General features: G+C 37.9%; 1 protein-coding gene across 3 annotated transcripts in view; it reads left to right on the top strand.

Moving 5' to 3' along the window:
• HECW1 (HECT, C2 and WW domain containing E3 ubiquitin protein ligase 1) overlaps nt 1–24,979 on the top strand; it is a 430,092-nt gene that overhangs the window by 217,349 nt on the left and 187,764 nt on the right. For all 3 annotated transcript variants that reach the window (XM_088018231.1, XM_088018230.1, XM_028108920.2), the window contains one exon: nt 18,040–18,134. In XM_088018231.1, coding sequence (XP_087874357.1) covers nt 18,040–18,134 — 95 coding nt within the window. The remainder of the gene's footprint in view (nt 1–18,039; nt 18,135–24,979) is intronic.

Here is a 24,979-nt window from a genome sequence, read left to right as displayed (position 1 = left end):
AGAGCTTTTTTTTTTTTTTTTCTTTTGGTTCAGGCCTACTAGTGATAAACCCCTCAGTTTTTGTTTGTCTGAGAATGTCACTATTTCACTTTGACTTCTGAAGAATAATTTCACAGTTATATGAAATTCTAGGTTTCTTGTTATTTTCTATAGCACTTAGGAATGTCATTTCTCTGTCTTCCGAAAAGTCATCTGTTAGTCTTTCTGTCATTCCTTTGAAAATAATAGTTTTTTCCCCCCCTCTGATGCTTTTAAGACTTTTCCTTTTGTCTTTTGTTTTCAGCAGTTGAACTATGATGTTTTTATGAGTGATTTTTGTTTTTATCCTGAGGCTAGATGATAAGCTATTGTTATTTCCTCGGTTACTTTTGCCCAGTTCTTGGAGACTCCAGTCATTCCACTGTCCCATATATCCCTTGTTCTCTCCCCTGTTCATCATTCTTTTTTCTCTCTTCCTTCAATCGGGATGTGCTCTATGAATACATATTACTGACCCTTTTCCTGCTATATGTGCTATGCCACTAAGCCCACATATTGAGTTCTTAATTTCAGCTCTTCTGTTTTTCAATAATAAAGTCACTATTTGATTCATTTCTGTTGGTTCTAATTTTCTGACAAAGGTTGCTCTTTATCTGTTTTCTTTAAAGTCTTTGCTTAGGTGACGGGCATTAAGGAGGGCACTTGATGTAATGACCACTGGGTGTTATATGCAACTGATGAATCACTAAACTTTACCTTTGAAACTAGTAATACACTATTTGTTAATTAATTGAATTTAAATTTAAAAAATAAAGGCTTTGCTTAATGACTTCAGTATCAGGACCCTATTTCCATTTTTTTTCTTGCTCTAGGTCCATTACTTCTGTCTCTTACCATACCTGGCAGTTTTCTATCCATCATCATATGTTGTCTGTGAAATGTAGGAACTTCAGTGGTAGCATCTTCTCCTGGAGAGCATTTGCCCTTTTCTCAGCTCAGTGGTGCAGGTGCTGATGGTGGTGGCCCAATGAGATAATGAGCTGAATGAAGTACAGTGCAGTCTTGGTAAGCCAGAATCTCCCTCTGGCTCACTATGTTCCCAGGGACCCCTCTCCAGGGCTTGCATTGAGAACCAAGGGTTTTCATCAGGGACCCTTCCCTGACCCACTCCCTACCAGGTCTTCTCACGACCAAGAGACAGAAGATTTGGGCTGTACTTTTCAGATGTTTCCACGGTTAGATTTTTAGTCTTTTGCCCTAAAAGCTTAAGATTTGGCAAAGGTCTGAGAGGACATCAGCTGGGTATTGAGGTCTCCAGTCCTGTCACTCTGGCCCCACAGGGCCAGCAGCAGCTCTGCTGGTCCTCCGCCACCGAGGAAAGGGTCTGTAGGTTATCAGTTCACCTGACTAGTCTCTCCCTTCTCTTGTTGCTTCCGTCGTTCTGCAGTGCCTTAAACATTTTGCTTCAGAATCAGCTTACTGAGTTAGCAGCAAGAGCATTTATCTGCTACAATTACTCTATTCTAGAAGGAAGAAGAAATCGCTAATTGCCTTTTAGCAAATACTCCACACACAATGATCCCAGAGACCAGAAATACTTGTCTAATAACTGGCCCTGAAACAGGAAACACAATACATTTATTGGATCATTGTTTAGTTTAGAATTGGCCCTCTAGCACCTGAAATAAATATCACCCATAAATTAAAGTTGTAATGTTATTTTACATAATGGTTCATTTTGATCAATCTCCCACTTTTGCTGTGGTACCATATTTAAAGCATTAACATAGGATTTATGCTGCTGCTGTTCTAAATAGGAAATTACTTAAATAATGTACAGTTCTTCATGTAAAAAGATATATCAGTTATTACAATTACTTCAGAAAGAAGTTGCAATTAAATATTTTTCATTGAAGTAATCATAATTTAGCTATTAGAGAAACATGACCTTATCACATGGAATTTGTATAAGTTAGGCAAATCTAAGTACTTAAAAATATGAACATCTCCTCTTTATTTTATATAAATATTTTATATATTATATAAAATTATAAGTATATATAAATTTTATATATTTTATATATTATATATTATATAAAAATTTATATAAATAAAATTTATTACTTTGTTTTTTTATTATTTTCAAATTACAAAGTTAATATAATTAGTCTGTAAGACAACATTCTAAACCACTCCTGGAAGTGCAGATTTAAGTGAGATACTATCTTATCAAATTACAAAATTTTGACAAATCAATTTGATAGTCTGTAATACAATAAGATTTTTTTCTACTAGAGTCATATATTACTTTAATGAGAATTTTACTGCAAAAATATCATTTGAATGCCAAGTGAAAACACCATATTTTTCAGAGCTATTTATAGTAGAACAAAGTTTTTTTGGTACAACTTCTTATGGCTTTCACACTTACATAATTTTCTTTTTTTTGAATGAGTTCTTGAATGCAAACTGCTAAAATGAAATGTTACAGGACAAGCATATATAAAAGGTGACTGCTTCATTCTGGTGTTAGTCCAAAACCAGGGCCTGATACATGAGAGGCTTTAAAACTCTACCTTCAAGATATCCAACAGACAATATCAGCTTTAAATTAAAATGACTTTTCCAAGTGTTAACTGTTTACATATGTCATGGAATCTTCAATGTTAGACACCTTGTCAATGAACACTAATTCCATTTTTTCCCATTTATTAGGCTTTTGTTTTTGTCAAAAATCACAGCCTTTCTCTAAACTACTTATTTCTTAAAATCCACTTAATTCAATTTTATTTTTTCCATTTAATTAAAATTTAAAATGAAAAAACAAATGCAAATGAACATATTGCTATGTAGGACAGACTGGGAGGACCTAAGAAGGTTCATATCATTAATGTTGATTATTTCTTTAAAAATACTGCTCTTGGTATTTTTTCCTCTTACTAAAGCTAAGTATTCTTCAGATTCAAAATTTATTTGTATCTTATTTTTCCATTGCTTTTTTTTATTGAGCTGTAATTAACATACAGTGTTATATTAGTTTCAGGTGTACAATATAATGATTCAACAATTCTATACTTTTCTCAGTGCTCATCAAGATAAGTGTATTCTTAATCCCCTTCATGTATTTCTCCATTCCCCCTCACCTCCCCTCTGGCAATGACCAGTTTGTTCTCTATATTTAAGAGTCTGTGTTTTTGTCTGTCTCTTTTTTTGTTTGTTTGCTTGTTTTGTTTCTTACATTCCAAATATGACTGAAATCATATGGTATTTGTCTTTCTCTGATTGACTTATTTCACTTGGCATTATACCCTAACTCCATCCATGTTGTTGCAGATGGCAAGATTTCATTTTTTATGGCTAAGTAGTATTCCGTTATACATTTATACCACATCTTCCTTATCCATTCATCTATCAGTAGACACTTGAGCTCCTTTCATATCTTGGCTATTGTAAATAATGCTGCAGTAAACATAGGGGTGCATATATCTTTTCAAATTAGTGTTTTTATTTTCTTTGTGTAAATACCCAGTAGTGGAACTATGGGATCATATGGTCATTCTGTTTTTTTAATTTTTTGAGGAACCTCCATACTGTTTTCCTCAGTGGCGGCACCAATTTGCATTCCCACCAACAGTACGTGAGGGTTCCTTTTTCTCCACATCCTTTCCATTGCTTCTTGATCTTTTTGAGCATTTGAAAATATTATACTCTCCATTACTCCTTTTAGATAACTGTTGGGACTGACTCTATCACAGTTATTATAAACTCTTGAGTTAAAATTGCTTTTCTTGGATGTTGAAGATATGGTTTACATTTGTCTCACATCTCTTATAAATGAAATATTAGTAGGTGTAAGCTCATTTTTCTTGCTACAGAATGTTATTGCATAGATAATTTGGTTCTTTCTGCACAAATAAGTAGTTCACAGAGGAAGGCATTTTACTTCTGTGCTGGTCCAAATGTCTTTCTCAGTCATCTACTCTGATCATATTTTGATTCATAAGACTTGGGCATTTCTGCATTGCAGACATTGTAACATATGGATAGCTAAAAACTCGCCATGAAGTTCAGATATTCATGGTGATGGCAATCTGTGCAATGTTCAGACAGCAATAGGAATAATCACCTTATTCTTAAAAGATATTTTTCTGGGTTGCAGAATTCTATATAACAGGGTTTTGTTTTGTTTTGTTTTGTTTTGTTTTGTTTGAGCACATTGAAGCTGTCATTCCTTTGTCCTCTGTGGTTTCTGCTGACATTGAATAGTCATCTGTCAAATTGTTGCTTCTATGAAGATAATCTAGCTCTTAACTTCACTGGTTCATGATTTTCTCCTCTTTTTCGAAGTTTTATAGTGATGTCTGCATGCTGTGTTCTTTTTGGATTCATAGGATTTTTTGAATCTATAGCTTGATGATTTTTATAACTTTTGGAACTTTTTGGAGAATTTTTCACTTTTGGAGAATTTTTGGCTTTAACACCACTGTCTCTCTCCTCTCCTTTTGGATTCCAATTTATACATACTTTAGACCACCCCCTAGTATCCCATATGTTTCTTACTTCTCTTTCATATTTTATACCTTTTTTCTCTGCATGCTTCATTCTGAATTTTTTCCTAACCTATATTCCAGTTCCCTAAATATGCTCATGTGTTTTGTTTAATCTGCTTTAAAACCCATCTATTGAGTATTGTAGTTTTTTAGATCCAGAATTTCTGTTTGGTTCATTTTTATAGGCTTCATTCTTTGTTGATATTTTCAATCTTGTCTTTTATTTCCTTGAATGTTTTCAGTATGTGTTCTGTAAAGCTTGTGTCTGATAACTCCAATATCTAGAAGCCATATGAATCAGCTTATAATGCCTACTTGTTCTGTTGTTATTCTGTACATTGCCTAGTATCTGCATGTGCCTGGACAGTTTTCATCGAGAACTGGACATTGTAAATGAAAACTTGTAGAAATAATCTGAAGCTAAAAATGATGTTATTTCCCTCCTGGGAGGATTTACATTTCCTTCTGGGTGATATCTAGCAATCCAGACTAAGCTCAATTGAATTTCAAGACTTGAAATGATATGAAGGGCAAGGGCAAGTATATTCTCAACAGCATATCTATTTGCTGTTCAGGGTTCCAAATTGAATCATGAAGGATTTACCAAAGTCTTCCTTTTTGGCAGGGCCTGAACCCTTACGTTTGCTCCCCTTAGCCCTGCAAGTCTGAAAAAAGTTCTTTTAGCTTTTCCAGTTTCTCAGCTGCATTTTTTGGAATCAACACAGCCCCGAACCCCAGCTAGGGAAACAGCAACCCCAAATCCTAGGCTCATCTATGAGTGTCCTCAATATTCCCATTGTCTGACCAGGTCTCTGATGACTTCGGGCTAGGATTTCCAATTTTAGAGGGAAAATATTCCAAGACTACCTAACTAAATTTGATTTTGAGATAAACAGTGAATATCTTTTCTGGTATAAGTGTTTTCCATGTAATAATTGGGACATACTTATACTAAAAATGTATTCTCTGCTTATCTGAAACCCAAATTTAACTGAGTATCCTATATTTTACCTGACAGTCCTACTTCAGGCAGATTTATGTCCATATTTTTCCGGCCTTTCCTAGATGTTTTCTGAATTACCTAGTACATTGTTACTGGAAGTGGAAGTTTGCTGTTGCCTAGCTAGTCAACAATCTTGAGTTATTAAAAATTTTTAAAAGACAAATCACCAAATGGAAAGTTAATACGTTTACTGAAATCCTAGTTGCCATGAACTACATATGTGACCTTGTATAATTAGCTTCACATTTTGGCCTCTTTGTTTTTAGATGTAAAAAAGGAATGATAGATGACATTTGTTGAGGTCCTATTATATGGCAAACATTGTGCTAAGCACTTTAAAAAAGGATTGATAATAATTACCTACACTTTATAAGGATTTTGTGAGGATCAAATTAGAAAATAGTATGACTGATCTGGTACGTGTTAAATGCTAATTAACTGTTAAGACCAATTTGTTTTAACTTTTTTTATTTTTTTTTACTTTTACTTTTATTCTGTTGTAGTAAACAGATTCAACATGAGATGTACCCTCTTAACAGATCTCTAAGTGTATAATACAGTATTGATAACTATAGGAATAATTTAATACAACAAATCTCTAGAACTTACTTATCTTGCATAACTGACAGTTTACACCACTGATTATCAACTCCTTATTTCCCTCTCCCTCCCAGCCCTTGGAAACCATAATTCTACTCTCTGCTTCTATGATTTGACTATTTTAGGTACCACATTTAAGTGGAATCACACAGTATTTGTCCTGTGACTGACATTTCACTTAGCGTAACGTCCTCAAGTTTCATTCATGTTGTTGCATATTTAGGATTTCCTTCTTTTTGAAGACTCAATAATGTCCCATTGTTATATTTACCATATTTTCTTTATCCATTCATCCACTGATGGACCTTTAGGTTGTTTCCACATCCTGGCTATTGTGAATAGTGGTACAGTGAACATGGGAGTGCAAATATCTCTTCAAGATCTTGATTTCAGTTCTTTTGGATAAATACCCAGTAGGATCACCAGATAATTTTTTTAAAGTTTTAATTTTAATTCCAGTTAGTTAACATACAGTGTTATATTAGTTTCAGGTGTACAACGTAGTGATTCAACAATTCCATACATCACCCCGTGATCATCAGACAATCCCCATCCCCTATTTAACCCATTCCTCCACCCATCTCCCTCTCAGTACCCATCAGTTTGTTCTCTATAACTAAAAGTCTGTTTCTTCGTTTGTCTCTCTCTCTCTTTTTCCCCTTTGCTTGTTTTTTTTTTCTTACATTCCACGTATGAGTAAAATCATATGGTATTTGTCTTTCTCTGATTGACTTATTTCACTTATAATACCCTCTAGATCCACCCACATTGTTGCAAATGGCAAGATTTCATTCTTTTTATGGCTGAATAAATTTCCGTTGTATATGTACACCACATCTTCTTTATCCATTCAGTTGATGGATATTTGGGCTGCTTCCATAATTTGTCTATTGTAAATAACACTGCTATGAACATATGGGTGCGTGTATCTCTTTGAATTAGTGTTTTTTTGTATTCTTTCAGTAAATACCCAGTAGTGAAATTTCTGCAGGCTGGTTCTATTTATAACTTTTTGAGGAATCTCTATACTGCTTTCTACAGTGGCTGCACCCCCTTGCTTCCCCACAAACAGTGCATGAGAGTTCCTTTTTCTCTACATCCTTGCTCACACCTGTTGTTGATTTTGCCCATTCTGACCAGTGTGAGATGATACCTCATTGTAGTTTTAATTTGTATTTCCCTGATGGTAAGTGATAATGAACATCTTTTCATGTGTCTCTTGGCCATCCAGATGTCTTCTTTCTTTTTTTTTTAAAGATTTATTTATTTGTTTATTTATTTATTTATTTGACAGAGAGAGAGAGCACAAGAAGGCAGAGTAGCCAGTAGAGGGAGAGGGAGAAGCAGACTCCTTGCTGAGCAAGGAGCCCGATGCGGGGCTCAATCCCAGGACCCTGGGATCATGACCTGAGCCGAAGGCAGTTGTTTAACCAACTGAGCCACCCAGGCACCCCTATCTGGATGTCTTCTTTGGAGAAATATCTGTTCATGTCGTCTGCCCAGTTTTTAATTGGATTCTTTGTTTTTGGGTGTCGAGTTTTATTAATTCTTTATATATTTTGGATACTAACCTTTTATCAGATATGTCATTCGCAAATATCTTCTCCCATTCTGTAGGCTGCCTTTTACTTTTGTTGATCGTTTCCTTCACTGTGCATAAGCTTTTTATTTTGATGAAGTCCCAATAGTTTATATTTAGTTTTATTTCTCTTACCTCAGGAGACATATCTGCAAAAACGTTTCTATGGCTGATGTCATAGAAGTTACTGTCTGTGGTCTCTTTAGGTTTTTTTGTTGTTTCAGGAATCACATTTATGTCTTTAATCCATTTTAAATTTATTTTTGTGTATGGTGTAAGAAAGTAATCGTTTCTTTCTTTGCATGTTACTGTCCAGTTTTCCCAATACAATTTGTTGCAGAAACTGTCTTTTTTCCATTGGATATTCTTTCTTACTTTGTCAAAGATTAATTCACCATATGCTTGTGGGTTCATTTCTGTGTTTCCTATTTTGTTCCGTGTATCTATTTTTGTACCAGCACCACATCATTTTGATTACTACAGCTTTGTAATATAACTTGAAGTCTGGAATTGTGCTTCCTCCAGCCTTGCTTTTCTTTTTTAAGATTGCTTTGACTATTCAGGGATTTTTTTGTGGTTTCATACAAATTTTAGGATCTTTTGCTCTAGTTCTGTGACAAATGCTGTTTGTGTTTTGATGTGGATTCCATTAAATGTGTGGATTGCTTTTGATAACATATACATTTTAAAAATATTCTTCCAATTCATGAGCATGGAATGTCTTTCTATTTCTTTGTGTACCCTCATAAGTTTCTCTCATCAATGTTTTTTTTAATTTATATTTTGTTAGTTAACAGAGCAATATTGATTTCTGGAGTAGAATTCAGTGACTTATCACTTATATACAACACCCGGTGCTTATCACAAGTGCCCTCTTTATTTTTTTATTTTATTTTTTATTGTTATGTTAATCACCATACATTACATCATTAGTTTTGGATGTAGTGTTCCATGTTTCATTGTTTGTGCATAACACTGAGTCCTCCACACAGAACGTGCTCTCTTTAATACCCATCACCAGGCTAAATCATCCCCCCACCCCTCCCCTTTAGAACCCTCGGTTTGTTTTTCAGAGTCTATCGTCTCTCATGGTTCGTCTCCCCCTCCAACTTACCCCCTTCATTCTTCCCTTCCTGCTATCTTCTTCTTCTTTTTTCTCTTAACATATATTGCATTACTTGTTTCAGAGTTACAGATCTGTGATTCAACAGTCTTGCACAATTCACAGCACTCGCCATAGCACATACCCTACCCAATGTCTATCACCCAGCTGCCCCATCCCTCCCACCCCCCACCACTCCAGCAACCCTCAGTTTGTTTCCTGAGATTAAGAATTCCTAATATCAGTGAGGTCATATGATATATGTCTTTCTCTGATTGACTTATTTCATTCAGCATAACACCCTCCAGTTCTATCCATGTCGTTGGAAATGGCAAGATATCATTCCTTTTGATGGCTGCATAATATTCCATTGTCTATATATACCACTTCTTCTTTATCCATTCATCTGTCAATGGACATCTTGGCTCTTTCCACAGCTTGGCTCTTGTGGACATTGCTGCTATAAACATTGGGGTGCATGTACCCCTTCGAAGCCCAACATTTGTATCTTTGTGGTAAATACCCAGTAGTGCAACTGCTGAATCATATGGTAGCTCTATTTTCAACTGTTTGAGGAACCTCCATACTGTTTTCCAGAGTGATTGCACCAACTTGCATTCCCACCAACAGTGTAGGAGGGTTCCCCTTTCTCCACATCCCCGCCAACATCTGTCATTTCCTGACTTGTTAATTTTAGCCATTCTGACTGGTGTGAGGTGGTACCTCATTGAGGTTTGGATTTGGATTTCCCTGATGCCGAGCGATGTTGAGCACTTTTTCATCTGTCTGTTGGCCATTTGGATGTCTTCTTTGGAAAGATGTCTGTTCATGTCTTCTGCCCATTTCTTGATTGGATTATTTGTTCTTTGGGTGTTGAGTTTGATAAGTTCTTTATAGATTTTGGATACTAGCCCTTTATCTGATGTGTCATTTGCAAATATTTTCTCCCATTCCGTCAGTTGTCTTTTGGTTTTGTGGACTGTTTCTTTTGCTGTGCAAAAGCTTTTTATCTCGATGAAATCCCAATAGTTCATTTTTGCCCTGGCTTCCCTTGCCTTTGGCGATGTTTCTAGGAAGAAGTTGCTGTGGCTGAAGTCGAAGAGGTTGCCGCCTGTGTTCTCCTTTAGTATTTTGATGGACTCCTGTCTCACATTTAGGTCTTTCAACCATTTGGAGTCTATTTTTGTGTGTGGTGTAAGGAAATGGTCCAGTTTCATTCTTCTGCATGTGGCTGTCCAATTTTCCCAACACCATTTGTTGAAGAGACTGTCTTTTTTCCATTGGACATTCTTTCCTGCTTTGTCCAAGATGAGTTGACCATAGAGTTGAGGGTCCATTTCTGGGCTCTCTATTCTGTTCCATTGACATATGTGTCTGTTTTTGTGCCAGTACCATACTCTCTGGATGATGACAGCTTTGTAATAGAGCTGGAAGTCCGGAATTGTGATGCCACCAGCTTTGCTTTTCTTTTTCAACATTCCTCTGGCTATTTGGGGTCTCTTCTGGTTCCATAAAAAATTTAGGATTATTTGTTCCATTTCTTTGAAAAAAGTAGATGGTATTTTGATGGGGATTGCACTGAATGTGTAGATTGCTCTAGGTAGCATTGACATCTTCACAATGTTTGTTCTTCCAATCCATGAGCATGGAACGTTTTTCCATTTCTTTGTGTCTTCCTCAATTTATTTCATGAGTATTTTATAGTTTTCTGAATACAGATCCTTTGCCTCTTTGGTTAGATTTATTCCTAGGTATCTTATGGTTTTGGGTGCAACTGTAAATGGGATCGACTCCTTGATTTGTCTCTCTTCTGTCTTTTTGTTGGTGTATAGGAATGCCACTGATTTCTGTGCATTGATTTTATATCCTGCTACTTTACTGAATTCCTGTATGAGTTTTAGCAGTTTTGGGGTGGAGTCTTTTGGGTTTTCCACATAAAGTATCATATCATCTGCAATGAGTGAGCATTTGACTTCCTCTTTGCCGATTTGGATGCCTTTGATTTCTTTTTGTTGTCTGATTGCTGTGGCTAGGACTTCTAATAGTATGCTGAATAGCAGTGGTGATAGTGGACATCCCTGCCGCCTTCCTGACCTTAGGGGGAAAGGTCTCAGCTTTTCCCCATTGAGAATGATATTCGCTGTAGGTTTTTCATAGATGGCTTTTATGATATTGAGGTATGTACCCTCTACCCCTATACTCTGAAGAGTTTTGATCAAGAAAGGGTGCTGTCCTTTGTCAAATGTTTTTTCTGCATCTATTGAGAGGATCATATGATTCTTGTTCTTTCTTTTGTTAATATATTGTATCACGTTGATTGATTTGCGGATGTTGAACCAACCTTGCAGCCCAGGGATAAATCCCACTTGGTCATGGTGAATAATCCTTTTAATGTACTGTTGGATCCTATTGGCTAGTATTTTGGTGAGAATTTTTGCATCCATGTTCATCAAGGATATTGGTCTGTAATTCTCCTTTTTGATGGGGTCTTTGTCTGGTTTTGGGATCAAGGTAATGCTGGCCTCATAAAAGGAGTTTGGAAGTTTTCCTTCCATTTCTATATTTTGGAACAGTTTCAGGAGAATAGGTATTAAATTCATCTTTAAATATTTGGTAGAATTCCCCTGGGAAGCCATCTGGCCCTGGGCTTTTGTTTGTTGGGAGATTTTTGATGACTGCTTCAATTTCCTTAGTGGTTATAGGTCTGTTTAGGTTTTCTATTTCTTCTTGGTTCAATTTTGGTAGTTGATACATCTCTAGGAATGCATGCATTTCTTCCAGGTTATCTAATTTGCTGGCATAGAGTTGCTCATAATATGTTCTTATAATTGTTTGTATGTCTTTGGTGTTGGTTGTGATCTCTCCTCTTTCATTCATGATTTTGTTGTTTTGGGTCATTTCTCTTTTCTTTTTGATAAGGCTGGCCAGGGGTTTATCAATCTTGTTAATTCAGAGAACCAGCTCCTTGTTTCGTTGATCTGTTCTACTGTTCTTTTGGTGTCTATTTCATTGATTTCTGCTTTGATCTGTATTATTTCTCTTCTCCTGCTGGGTTTAGGCTTTATTTGCTGTTTTTTCTCTAGCTCCTTTAGGTGTAGGGTTAGGTTGTGTATTTGAGACCTTTCTTGTTTCTTGAGAAAGGCTTGTATTGCTATATACTTTCCTCTCAGGACTGCCTTTGCTGTATCCCAAAGATTTTGAACAGTTGTGTTTTCATTTTCATTGGTTTCCATGAATTTTTTTAATTCTTCTTTAATTTCCTGGTTGACCCATTCATTCTTTAGTAGGATGCTCTTTAGCCTCCATGTATTTGAGTTCTTTCCGACTTTCCTCTTGTGATTGAATTCTAGTTTCAAAGCACTGTGGTCTGAAAATATGCAGGGAATAATCCCAATCTTTTGGTACTGGTTGAGACCTGATTTGTGACCTAGGATGTGATCTATTCTGGAGAATGACAAGTGCCCTTTTTAATACCCACCACCCATCTAGCCCATCCCCTACCCACCTCCCTCCATCAACCCTCAGTTAATTCTCTATTGTTAAGAGTCACTTATGGCTTGTTTCCATCTCTTTTTTTCTTCTTTTCCTCCTTCCCATATGTTCATCAGTTTTCTTTCTTAAATTCCACATTAGTGAGATCATATGGTATTTGTCTTTCTAACATTTCATTTAGCATAATACACTTTAGTTCCATCCATGTTGTTGCAAATGGCAAGATTTCATTCTTTTTGATGGCTGAGTAATATTCCAGTGTGTGTGTGTGTGTGTGTGTGTGTGTGTGTGTGTGTGTGTGTGTACGTACACATCTTCTTTATCCATTCATCATTCAATGGACATTTGGGCTCTTTCCATAGTTTGGCTATTGTTGATAATGCTGCTATAAACATTGGGGTGCATATACCCCTTTGAATCTGTATTTTTGCATCCTTTGGGTAAATACCTAGTAGTGCAATGGCTGGATTATATGGTAGCTCTATTTTTAACCTCTTGAGGAACCTCCATACTGTTTTCCAGAGTGCCTGCCCCAGTTTGCATTCCCACCAACAATGTAAGAGGATTCCCCTTTCTCCACATCCTTGCCAATGCCTCTTGTTTCTTGTGTTGTTAATTTTAGCCATTTGACAGGTATCAGGTGGTATCACACCATGGTTTTGATTTGTATTTCCCTGATGATGAGTGAAGTTAAGCATTTTTCATGGGTCTGTTAGCCGCTATCTGGATGTCTTCTTTGGAAAAATATCTATTCATGTCTTCTGCCCATTTCTTAACTGGATGGGTTTTTTTGGGGGGGAGGTTGAGTTTGGTAAATTCTTTATAGATTTTGGAAACTAACCCTTTATCAGATATGTCATTTGCAAATATCTTCTCCCATTTCATATGCTGCCTTTTAGTTTTGTTGATTGTTTCCTTTACTGTGAAGAAGCTTTTTATCTTGATAAAGTCCCAATAGTTCCTTTTTGCTTTTGTTTCCCTTGCCTTTGATGATGTGTCTAGTAAGAAGTTGCTATGGCTGAGGTTAAAAAAATTGCTACCCGTGTTCTCCTCTAGGATTTTGATGGTTTCCTGTCTCACATTTAGGTCTTTAATCCATTTTGAATTCATTTTTGTGTTTGGTGTAAGAAAGTGGTCCAGTTTCATTCTTCCGCATGTTGCTGTCCAGTTTTCCCAGCACCATTTTGTTGAAGAGACTGTCTTTTTATTCCACTGGATATTTTTCCTGCTCTGTCAAAATTAGTTGACCATATAGTTGTGGTTCCCTTCCTGGGTTTTCTCTTCTGTTCCACTGATCTGTGTGTCTGGTTTTGTGCCAGTACCATACTGTCTTAATGACTACAGCTTTGTAATATAGCTTGAAGTCCGGAATCGTGATGCCTCCAGTTTTGCTTTTATTTTTTTTTAATTTTATTATATTATGTTAGTCACCATACAATACATCATTAGTTTTTGATGTAGTGATCCACGATCCATTGTTTTCGTATAACACCCAGTGCTCCATGCAGTACATGCCTTCTTTAATACCCATCACCAGGCTAACCCATCCCCCCACCCCCCTCCCCTCTAAAACCCTCAGTTTGTTTCTCAGAGTCCGTACTCTCTCATGGTCCGTCTCCCCCTCTGTTTCCCCCCCCCATTTTTCCCTTCCTTCTCCTAATGTCCTCCATGCTGTTCCTTATGTTCCACAAATAAGTGAAACCATATGATAATTGACTTTCTCTGCTTGACTTATTTCACTTAGCATAATCTCCTCCAGTCCCATCCATGTTGATGTAAAAGTTGGGTATTCATCCTTTCTGATGGTTGAGTAATATTCCATTGTATATATGGACCACATCTTCTTTACCCATTCATCTGTTGAAGGGCATCTCAGCTTTTTCCACAGTTTGGCTATTGCAGACATTGCTGCTATGAACATTGGGGTGCATATGGCCCTTCTTTTCACTACATCTGTGTCTTTGGGGTAAATACCCAGGAGTGCAATTGCTGGGTCATAGGGTAGCTCTATTTTTAGTTTTTTGAGGAACTTCCACACTGTTTTCCAAAGTGGCTGTACCAACTTGCATTCCCACCAACAGTGTAAGAGGGTTCCCCTTTCTCCACAACCTCTCCAACATTTGTTGTTTCTTTCCCTGTCCATTTTTGCCATTCTAACTCGTGTAAGGTGGTATCTCAATGTGGTTTTGATTTGAATTTCCCTGATGGCTAATGATGATGAACATTTTTTCATGTGTCCATTTGCCATTTGTATGTCTTCTTCAGAGAAGTGTCTTTTCATATCTTCTGCCCATTCTTTGACTTGATTATTTGTTTTTTGGGTGTTGAGTTTGAGAAGTTCTTTATAGATCTCGGATACTAGCCCTTTATCTGTAGAGTCATTTGCAAATATCTCCTCCCATTCTGTGGGTTGCCTCTTTGTTTTGTTGACTGTTTCCTTTGCTGTGCAGAAGCTTTTTATCTTGATGAAGTCCCAAAAGTTCATTTTTGCTTTTGTTTCACTAGCTTTTGGAGATGTATCTTGAAAGAAGTTGCTGTGGGTGATGTCAAAGAGGTTACTGCCTATGTTCTCCTCTAGGATTTTGATGGATTCCTGTCTCACATTGAGGTCCAATTTTGCTTTTCTTTTTCAGGATTGCTTTGGCTACTCAGGGTCTTTTGTTATTCCATACAAATTTTAGGATTGTTTGTTCTAGCTCTGTGAAAAATGCTGGTGGCATTTTGATAGGGATTATATTAAATGTGTTGATTGCTTTGGGTAGTATAGACATTTTAACAATGTTTGTTCTTCTAATCCATGAACATGGAATGCTTTTCCATTTCTTTGGGTCCTCTTCAATTTCTTTCATAAGTATTCTATAGTTTTCAGAGTACAGATCTTTTACTTCTTTAGTTAGATTTATTCCTAGGTATCTTATGGGTTTTGGTGCAATTGTAAATGGGATCAATTCCTTGATTTCTCTTTCTGCTGCTTCATTATTGGTGTATAGAAATGCAACAGATTTCTGTGCATTGATTTTATATCTTGCAACTTTGTTGAATTCATGTATTAGTTTTAGCATTTGGGGGGTGGCGTCTTTCGGGTTTTCTGCATAGAGTACTGTGTTGTCTGTAAATAGTGAAAATTTGATTTCTCCCTTGCCAATTTAGTTGCCTTTATTTCTTTTTGTTTCCTGATTGCTGAGGCTAAGACTTCCAGTACTGTGTTAAATAGTAATGGTAAGAGTGGACATCTCTGTCTTGTTCTTGACTGTAGAGGAAAAGCTCTCAGTTTTACCCTTTTGAAGGTGATATTAGCCCTGGGTCTTCCACATATGGACTTTATGATGATACTTCATTATGTTGCATCTATCCCTACTTTGTTGGGATTTTTTTTTAATCACGAATGGATACTGTATTTTGTCAAATGCTTTTTCTGAGGATCATATGGCTCTTATCTACCCTGACCTTTCTTGGAATAATAAAATTATTGGAATAATTTTATTTGAAAGGAAAGCTAGTGGTGTCTGTTTAGAATGCCTGTTTCTAAAATTTTCTTCCACCCAACTGTGAAGCCATTGGCCCCTCCTTGCTGATGTCACAGGCACCTACAAGCAGAGGAACTTAAATTGCACTGGCTCAGTGAGGTTGCCTAGCTATATAGGCTCACTGCTTTATTCAGTGTCCCCCCTGATCCCTAACCTACAAGATATCTGCCTTTCAGGCTGAAGCAGTAGTGGATCCGGATGTGTATACCTAACAACATGCAGATAACTCTGAGGTGCCTTGAAGAATGCAGAACTAGGTTGTATGATTGTCCACAAGAAGAGCTTAAAAGGCAATCAACAATAATGCAAAATCACTGCAGGGAAGGAATGACTTAGGAGGGAATTGGAAAGTATTGATGTATCTAAAGGAAGAGCATATCCACTAAAAGGTGACCACCCAGGTATCACCCAGGCAGTGGGAAGTCTTGACAAGTACAGTTCAATGCATAAAAAAGAGTAAATACAAATAGCTAATTAAAATTTGATGAAAAAATGTTTAATCTCACTACTAATCAAACACATGAAATAAAAATGAAATGCTACTTTAAACTTATATTTAATTGATAATACTCAATATTAACAAGGATTCCATGAAATGGTCAGAGCTACATTTTCTGATGAAAGTGTGAAGTGCTTTTTGGGAAGCAGTTTGGCCACAGGAAGGGAAAATCCTTAAAATATTCACATCTTCTAAAGAATATTGCAGTACTCATATCTTCTATGTCAAGAAAGCTTTCCCTATATAGTAAAGTTTACAGATAACACAAACCCCAAAATAACAGTGGAAAATAACATAAATGTTATCTGCAAGGGAGGCTCCAAAATATAGTACTTTAGCTGGACATTACCATCCAAAGTAAAATTGAGATTCTGTCATTCAGGAGGAAAGGGAGAATAGGTGTTGGGTAGGTAACCAGCAAGTTTTGCTCCATTATCCTACGGAGCAAACTTGAACTTCAACATAATTTTCAAAAAGTCGTTCATTTTTAGGGACAAGCCTAAATTTCCAAAATTACAGGAATACTTAAAATTACAAATCAATTCAACGATTCCATAAAACAAATAATGTTATCAACAAAGGTTTGATAGTTGAACCTGATTGTTTAATGTTAATTTTTTAAAATGCAGTTTTATTGCATTATTATTTTACTACATTACATATAATATTAAAGCTTATAATCTCAGATGTACATAAAAACACTCATAGAAGATTTTTTTATGGTTTTCTTCATTGTCCATATTTTCCATAATGAACATATCTAAAATTCATGCTAAGAAAATTGTCGACATTGATGACAAATTCCCAGATTTGAGAAACAGGATCTCAAATTGGACATTTCTCATGTTGTTCCAAACAAAATTAATATAAGGGGCTAAGACATAGCCTGGCAAATTTTTCAAATTTAAATGAAAAATCCTACAAACAGTAAACTGGGAAAAGCAAGTCACCTTCAAATGAACTAGACTCAGGTTGGCCACAGATTTTATCTTTAGTCATCATGCTCATCATGCATTATTTGCATTCTAAGAACTTTTATTTGCTTATCCAATACCTTATGAGGTGGGTACTATTGTTAGTTCTATTTATTTTACAAGGAACATGGAGTAAGGGAGGTTAAGGGACCCGATTTTTGTCGCACAGATTGTCAGTAATGGAGCCAAAAGGCAAACCCAGGCAATGTAGGCTCCCAAGGCCGTATCTTTTCTATTTACATAGATAGGACTTTGAAGAAAAACAAACTGTGATGCAAAGAGGTTATCACTGATGTGTCTCAGAGTTTGGAAAATATGCCTCCCATCCATGTATTTCAGTAACTTCTCAAATTCCTCCTCCAAGTTGCTAAGATACTAATTACAATGAATTAAATAACCAAAAATTACAGAACAGACTGGTGGTAGGCATCAAACCACCTAGAATCTTAGGAGTAAGGGTTTATTACAAATAACCTCTAATAGGATTGGATGGATGCTGAGAAGTTGAAAGAATGGATTTCATTTGGGTACAAAGAGCAATTTTTGATGACACATTTTTAGAAAGATGTCAGACCTGTCCATGGAGCCACATGTTGAATAAGCATCATCAGATATGGCCTTCTTGGCTCATGGGAGGAATTACGTGGCCGTTCCTGGGGCTGTCCCTCTGGAGATGGTTATCTCTTCCTGGGTTATACCCTGCTTCTCAGTACCATTTGATTTTTGTTTTTCAGCTGAAACTAAGATCTGCTTCAAATACTACCATGGTGTGAGTGGAGCCCTGCGAGCCACCACCCCCAGTGTCACAGTCAAAAACTCCGCAGCTCCTGTAAGTCCCATTTCTTCCTCTTTGGTCAGAGCTAATCCTGGTGCTTCTTTGCTTTTTCCCATTTCGTGTGTGTATGTGTGTGTACACATATGGAGATATAGTGATAGATTATAAGTAGACAGCAACAATCTCAAAATAGTAAGAGGAATGAGATCCAAAGGCAAACTTATTAAAATTATACCACTTTTTGTTTGTGATATGTTAAGCTTCAGTAGTGACATGTTTGTAATAGACTCATGCTTCATAGCAATGAATAACAAGTGTTTCTTTGGAATGCATTTTTAAAATTCTTTGGTTTTAATTATTTATATTTTCATATGTTTCAATTTCTTTTTAGGCTTATAAATTTATGGAATAGAAATTTATAATCTTAGACTGATTTGGGTCATAAAGTTATAGAATGGTGGGCCTAGGAAAGACTAGAATCGCTGGTCCTTTTTTCCTTCATATGAATGAGGAAACGGCCTGAAGCGCCTAAGTAAAGTACCTAAGGTCACAGTTGCAAACCAGGGATTTAAGTCACGTCTTCTGTTTGTTGCTCTCTGGTTTTGCTCAGCACTCCAGTAATAAATGCTGTCTTTTCCTTAATTACAGTCTAGTTTGGTCTTTGTGGTGCCTCTTACCTTCATTCTCAATACACCTGATTAGTTGAAATGTACTTTCTAGTGGCATTCCATTTCCTTTTCACATAAAATAAAGATTAGTTGGTGGGGGAGGCTGACCCAAAACCAGTAAGGACTTTGTCAGGATGGTGTGTTAAGTAGAAAAGATTTGGTTTCTTCTATGTAAAAAAAAAAGAAAGAGAGAGAGAGAGAGAGAGCCTGGGTACCTCAGTCAGTTAAGCATCGGACTCTTGATCTGACCCTAAATCTCAGGGTTGTGAGTTCAAGCCCCACGTCGGGCTCCAGTGAGAAAACTTGAAGTGAAATATGAATGATTTGGAAAGACCTTTGCCTCTAAAAGACACGGTTTTGCTGTTTCATAAGTCAGTCGTTTAGGGTGTGGAAGATGAGTGACTTGAGTCCTTGGTGGTATAACCAAGTGATTTGGAGAAGTATTCCCAGAGTGCCAGACCCCCCTCCTTGGGCCCATCATGTGTGGGACATTCTCAAAAGAGGGTGCCTAGAAAAGCCAAAGAGGCCTTGATAGAAGTGGCCAGTTGTCCAGGCAGGAGGGTCAGCTAAATCAAGGTGGCCAAGCTAGAGTTGGGGCTGAATTGAACCAGAGACAAGGCGGACAAAGCATGGAGGCCCGAACACACAGCAAAGAAGGGAGGCTGGACATGGAGGCATGGAGGCAGGAAAAGACTTCCAGGCCCAGGCACAGCCTGTCATGCAATGAGGCAGCTTCTCTCCACTGATTTCTCAGCCAGGGTGGGTTTTGCACAGTGATGGACAAGCCTTTTTGGCTCAAGGCTGGAATGGGAGAGGAGAGTTCCTCACCTGCTTCTGCTCAGAGTGGTACCGTGAGTGAGCTTGGGCAGCCCTGGAATCTTTAGGATTCCCTTTTTGGAGAGGGCTCTCTGGAACATTTGGCTTCTCTGAACTCAGCCTACTGGGGACTCCAGAGGTAATCTGCTTCTCAGACCAAAGCAAAATGCGATACACATCATCACAGAAGTGTGCAATGTAAGCCTAAAAGAAAACAAGGTGCCGGGGCACGTGGGTGGCTCAGTTGGTTAAGCGACTGCCTTTGGCTCGGGTCGTGATCCCAGGGTACTGGAATCGAGCCCAGCATCAGGCTCCCTGCTCCTGAGGGAGCCTGCTTCTCCTGGAGCCTGCTTCTCCCTCTCCCTCTGCCTGCCACTCCACCTGCTTGTGCTCTCTCTCTCTCTGTCAAATAAATAAATAAAATCTTTAAAAAAAAAAAAAACAAGGTGCCAGCTACCTGGAAAACTGCCTGGATTGCACAGTAGACAAGCTTTACAAAGTGAGATAAACTGTCAACAAACAGGTTTTCCAGGGGCTGCCGACAAGAAACGGGCTGTCTGAGAAGAGGAAACAGCATGTGGGGTGCTTCAACCTATTATTTAAGAGGAAGTACAGGAGACGGCATTGAATGTGAGTCAGCCCTGACCTCACCTTTGCTACCATCGCTTACCCTTAAATCGCAGACATCTTGAAATACTTTGACATGTTGCCGTCATCCTGATGATCATCCCCACAATGATTTTCTCACATTAATCAGTAGACACTCGGGTTCATACTTTTATGTATGTTCCACAGACAACTTCTGTTTCTCTTCTTAATCCCCATGCATGTGAGCACCAGATCATAAGGGCAAATGATGCCAGGAACAGAGAGTAGTGCTCCCGCTGCTGTGGTGGAATTTGCAGAGGGAGCATGCATTTTCCAGCAGACAGTATTTTAATGTGTAATTGGGTTTTATAATAGTTAAACTACTGGCTCTTACAGCATGGTGCACTCTTCAGAAGAGTCTCACTTGCCTTATTTTAGTTGATTCACAGCACATCTGTGAGACAGGCAGGAAGTACCATTTTGGTTATAGGACCATTTTGGCTATCAGGTGATAGAGTTTCTGATAAAATCTAGCAGCCTTCTGGGTTCAGTAAGTATTTGCAGTCTGGTCTAAGGACTTATGCACACTGTTTCTAAGGGGAAATGCTATTCAAGTTTTGCAAAATCAATTTGCCAATAACCTTTGAGTATCCATGTTTCAATGGAGGATTTCTGGTGCTGCACTAATCTCTTAAAACGATGGCTGCCAATGGCCATGATGTCATGCCCTGAGGGTCAGTGCTAAAAGTGTAATTCTTTGAAAAGGAGGGAAAGATGTCAAATGCCCCCTTAGTATATAATCAGCACTTCAATGTCTTGAGCACAGCAGATTTTCAGTATGTTTTAATTCTTTTTCTCATTTCCTCATTCCCCCTTATCCTTTGCCTTTGTCCTATGGACAGTCATTGAGGTCCCAGTAATAAAAAGAGGTTGTCACCTATCCTTATCTTTCCAAGGCTCTCATTGACTTATTCTTCTTAACTGTATATCAGAAACTATGATGAGTAAGGGGTATAGAAATAAATGAAATATGAGTCCTGGCATTGAGAATTCACGGTTATGCTATTGTGAATTACAAATACAATTTGAAATGTCCAGTGCTGGGGTATGAAAACCCACTGGGTTGGTGTGTAGAGTAAGCAGTGAGGAGGTACCTGCAGCAGCTGGGAAGGCCTTCGGAGGAGGTGGCGTGTGGGCAGCAGGAACCGGGTTTGTGAGACTCTGGAGGGAGGGAAGGCACTGGCAGGACAGCAAGTGCAAAAGTGTGGGGATATGGAAGTGCCACAGGCCTGACAGGGAAGGAGACCTAACTTGTGTTACATCTAATCAATATACGACTTACTTAATTTTTGCCATATGGCACCCTGTACTTTGTTTCCCATACTGTTTGTATCTTACTGGGAGCACCTAGCATATGGTTTTACTTATATTTTCTATAGAAAATCATGTTCAAACTGAGCTCTTTCTCTGAGTATTTTTGCTACCTTTCCCTGTGCATCACAGCCCCTCTTATAAGCCTCATGGTATTTTTTTTTCCTCTCCCTATTCATACATCGAAGGACAGAAATCTCTCCATACCTACAATTTGCCAAAAGATGGGAACGTGTGTTTTTCACTGTGAATTTTCCAGCTTTTCCTTCAGGTCCATGCTTCTTCCACAGCAGGTTTCCAATCTACCCTTCCCTTTTTGTGGACCACGGGGCATCCTCTAGTGGGATCTACTGGATGGGGAGAGAGCTCTCGCTCTGCCTGCTGGGTTCTCTTCAGTGCAAGAGATTCAGATGCAACCTGTAGCTGTTCTCAGTGTGTGCTCCCCATGCCTGCTTCACAGGACTTTCCCGAGGGGCATTCACTGCACAGTGCAGTGACCACCACAAGTTCCCTCATCCCCAGCCGTGAGGAGGCCTAGGGACTGTAGCCTCTGGATACAGAAAATAGGTAGCTGTTGGAGACATAATTGCAGCAGGATCAGGAAGCCAGGTCCAGGGAGTTGGGGAAGGGCCACCACAGTGAGGGGTAGACAGAGGATGTTAGTTCCTGCCTTATCTGGGGCTTGTTGTAGAGGGTTCCCCAGATTTCGATTTAGACAGGACTGTATCTCTTACTCAGTCTTCATCAAGAATTTTTTTTAAAAGACTGAAGTGGATTTATTAATATCTGGTAAAATAGACTTCAACACCAGAAAGTATTTGCAGACAGGTCATAACAATAGAAGAGTAACCAGGAGGCCATAACAATCATAAATCACAAATAAATTATAAAACAATCATAAATATGTACCTATTAACAGAACTTGAAAATACATGAAGCAAAGCTGCACAGACTTAAAAGGATAAATAAAAAATTCCACAGTCATAGTGGAGACATTAACGCCTCTCTCAGCAACAGATGAAACAACTAGATTAGAAAATCAACAAAAACACAAATTTGAGCAATATTTTCATCAAGATTTTAATTTTTGGAAATCCCATCAGAATTTTGTTATTCTGGATTGTTTTTATCCCTAACTCACATTGCTATTGTCTGGCTACCTCTTAGTATCTTCTAGCTTTTTCAATGAGAAATTGGAAGTGAACCTATCCGTTTCTGTTCCTTCTTCCACCACGTTGATCCAGTGTCTCAGCAACCAAGCTTTTGATGATAACTGAATAGCAGAAAGTTCAAAGCAAAGTTCTCTGCCAAAACATGAAATATATTTCTGTAAGTTCATGTTCACACATTCATTTGCTTTGTCAGACTACCAAGCAGAGATAGAGTTCACATTCTCCTATTGGAAAAATAAAAAACCTGAATAGGCCATTTGTCTGGAAACATAGGCTAAGTTAGTACTCTAAAATAAGATCAGGTTCATGGGGCACTTGGGTGGCTCAGTCAGTTAAGTAGCCAACTCTTGGTTTTGACTGAGGTCATGATCTCAGGGTCCTGAGATCGATCCCCCCTTTCCAGGCTCTGGAACCTGGATATGTGGAGTGTGCTTGTCCCTCTCCCCTACCCTTCCCCACTGCCCCTCTCACCACTCATGCTGTCTTTCTCTGTGTCTCTCTCTAAAATAAAATCTTTTAAAAAAATAAAAATAAAATAAAATAAGATCAGGTTAAGATTTTCTTTACAAACAGTCTGGGTCTCCTGCAATGGACAATGGACAAATAGGTGAATAATAGCCCCCAAACTCTAAGTCATTAAACTTTGTTCTAGTAATATTTGTCTTGGGAATTTTAAAAGCAGATTTTTCAGGAAAAAAATTTAAATCATTAAAAATAACTATAGAATAGCTACCTTAAAGTTATGAACCTCCTGGAAAACACTCTGGCCAAATTAGTTGCAAAATTAACTCACAGGCAAGTGATTGATGGGACCAGGTGTCAAACAGAATTGTTAGACATAAACCGATAATTTGATCAGTTTCATAAAAGATAGTAAAATGATCTTGTGGTTTACGATTGGGAGATATTAAGTGGCAAGATTAGTTGCTGAATGAAGTCATTCTTGATAAGCATCAGTTGCAATGTATCATCAGTTTGGGGGTGAAGGTCTCCCAGTTTATTAAAGGGTCCCCTTCCTCCCGTCTGTCCATATGGAGTCTCAGCTACACCCCCAAATGTGTCAAGAAGTATTCCCAAAATTAAAGGAGGAGTAAAGAGTTTATCCCTCTTGTTACCTGGGATGTCCGGCACTGTTCTGCTGGAGTGGCCCTGGCTTTGGACCCACGAGAGACCTGGCAGAGTTTCTCACAGCCCCTAGGCACAGGCAGCCTTGAGCAAACCTTGGGATGGCAGCACTTCCCAAAGGGCTACTTTTTCATGATTTTAGTTCTTTAAATGAGTTTGCTATGTAAAGAATTGCCTCTACACAGTGAAAGAGGGACTTGAGGAAAGTTTAGAGCCATTTTCCTTAAATTGTAAGAAAATAGGGCCTTGTAAGGATTTAGTCAGAATTGAGCCTTTTGTGATCTCACCAGCCTTGTGCCCTCCAATCATATTCTTAAATCTGCCCTCTTTTCCCGTTCTGATGCTGGCAACCTGGCCCCACGACAGTTTGGGAAGGTGACATGATGTCTATTTTATAATTGGATGTGGATTTTATAATTGCCATAGGAGCCTTTTGTGAATTAATTCTGTTTTGTCTGTTTTCTCACTAACACATCCATAATTTATTTTTGTAGCTTGTCACCAGTACCTGTCCAACCAGGCATTAAAAGAGAACTTCATCAATAATCCTATGATGAGATGAAATTCTGAGACTTAGTCCCTAATATTCTGAAAATCAGTTTCTAAATGAAATAATCTCAGTTACAGTAGAAGGGCAAGAAGTCTGAAGTAATTAGACTGTACATTATTCTAATTTTTCATTTCTTTCCTTCATATCTATGTCTATTAGCCTTTCTTTAGGAGAGGACTTAAGAAAACATTTTGATTTGTACAAGCCACAAATCAAACGCTACAGATAAAACACAATAAATGTAAACTTGAGTGCTCCTGCTAAAACTGCACGCATGATTTATTTACATGCAAAGGATCAGTGTTGCCCAGACATTTACTAGTGAGCTATAGAATGATTTTATAAGGGGGTATTTTACAAGATCTCCTGACTATTGTGACTTTAAAGCCTGTCTCCATTCCACAAAGTCAAGGGTGCACTGGGAAAGGGATTTCTCAGGGGAATAGGGAGAAGTTGGCAGGTAGGTTTTTTTTAACCTTTTGATCCCCTGAACCAATTTTATAGTTAGATATTGACATATCAGTTCTTCTATTTGAGAATCCATAGACACCTTTTGTCTCATTCCTAATCGGCAAATTGTTTTATGGTGCTCAGAACTTCTTGCCTCTA

This window comes from Eumetopias jubatus, unplaced genomic scaffold, assembly GCF_037043125.1.
Source record: "Eumetopias jubatus isolate StellerSeaLion01/CBP00866 unplaced genomic scaffold, mEumJub1_p1.0 scaffold_14, whole genome shotgun sequence".
Taxonomy (NCBI): domain Eukaryota; kingdom Metazoa; phylum Chordata; class Mammalia; order Carnivora; family Otariidae; genus Eumetopias; species Eumetopias jubatus.
This window is presented reverse-complemented; position numbering and strand designations above follow the sequence as displayed.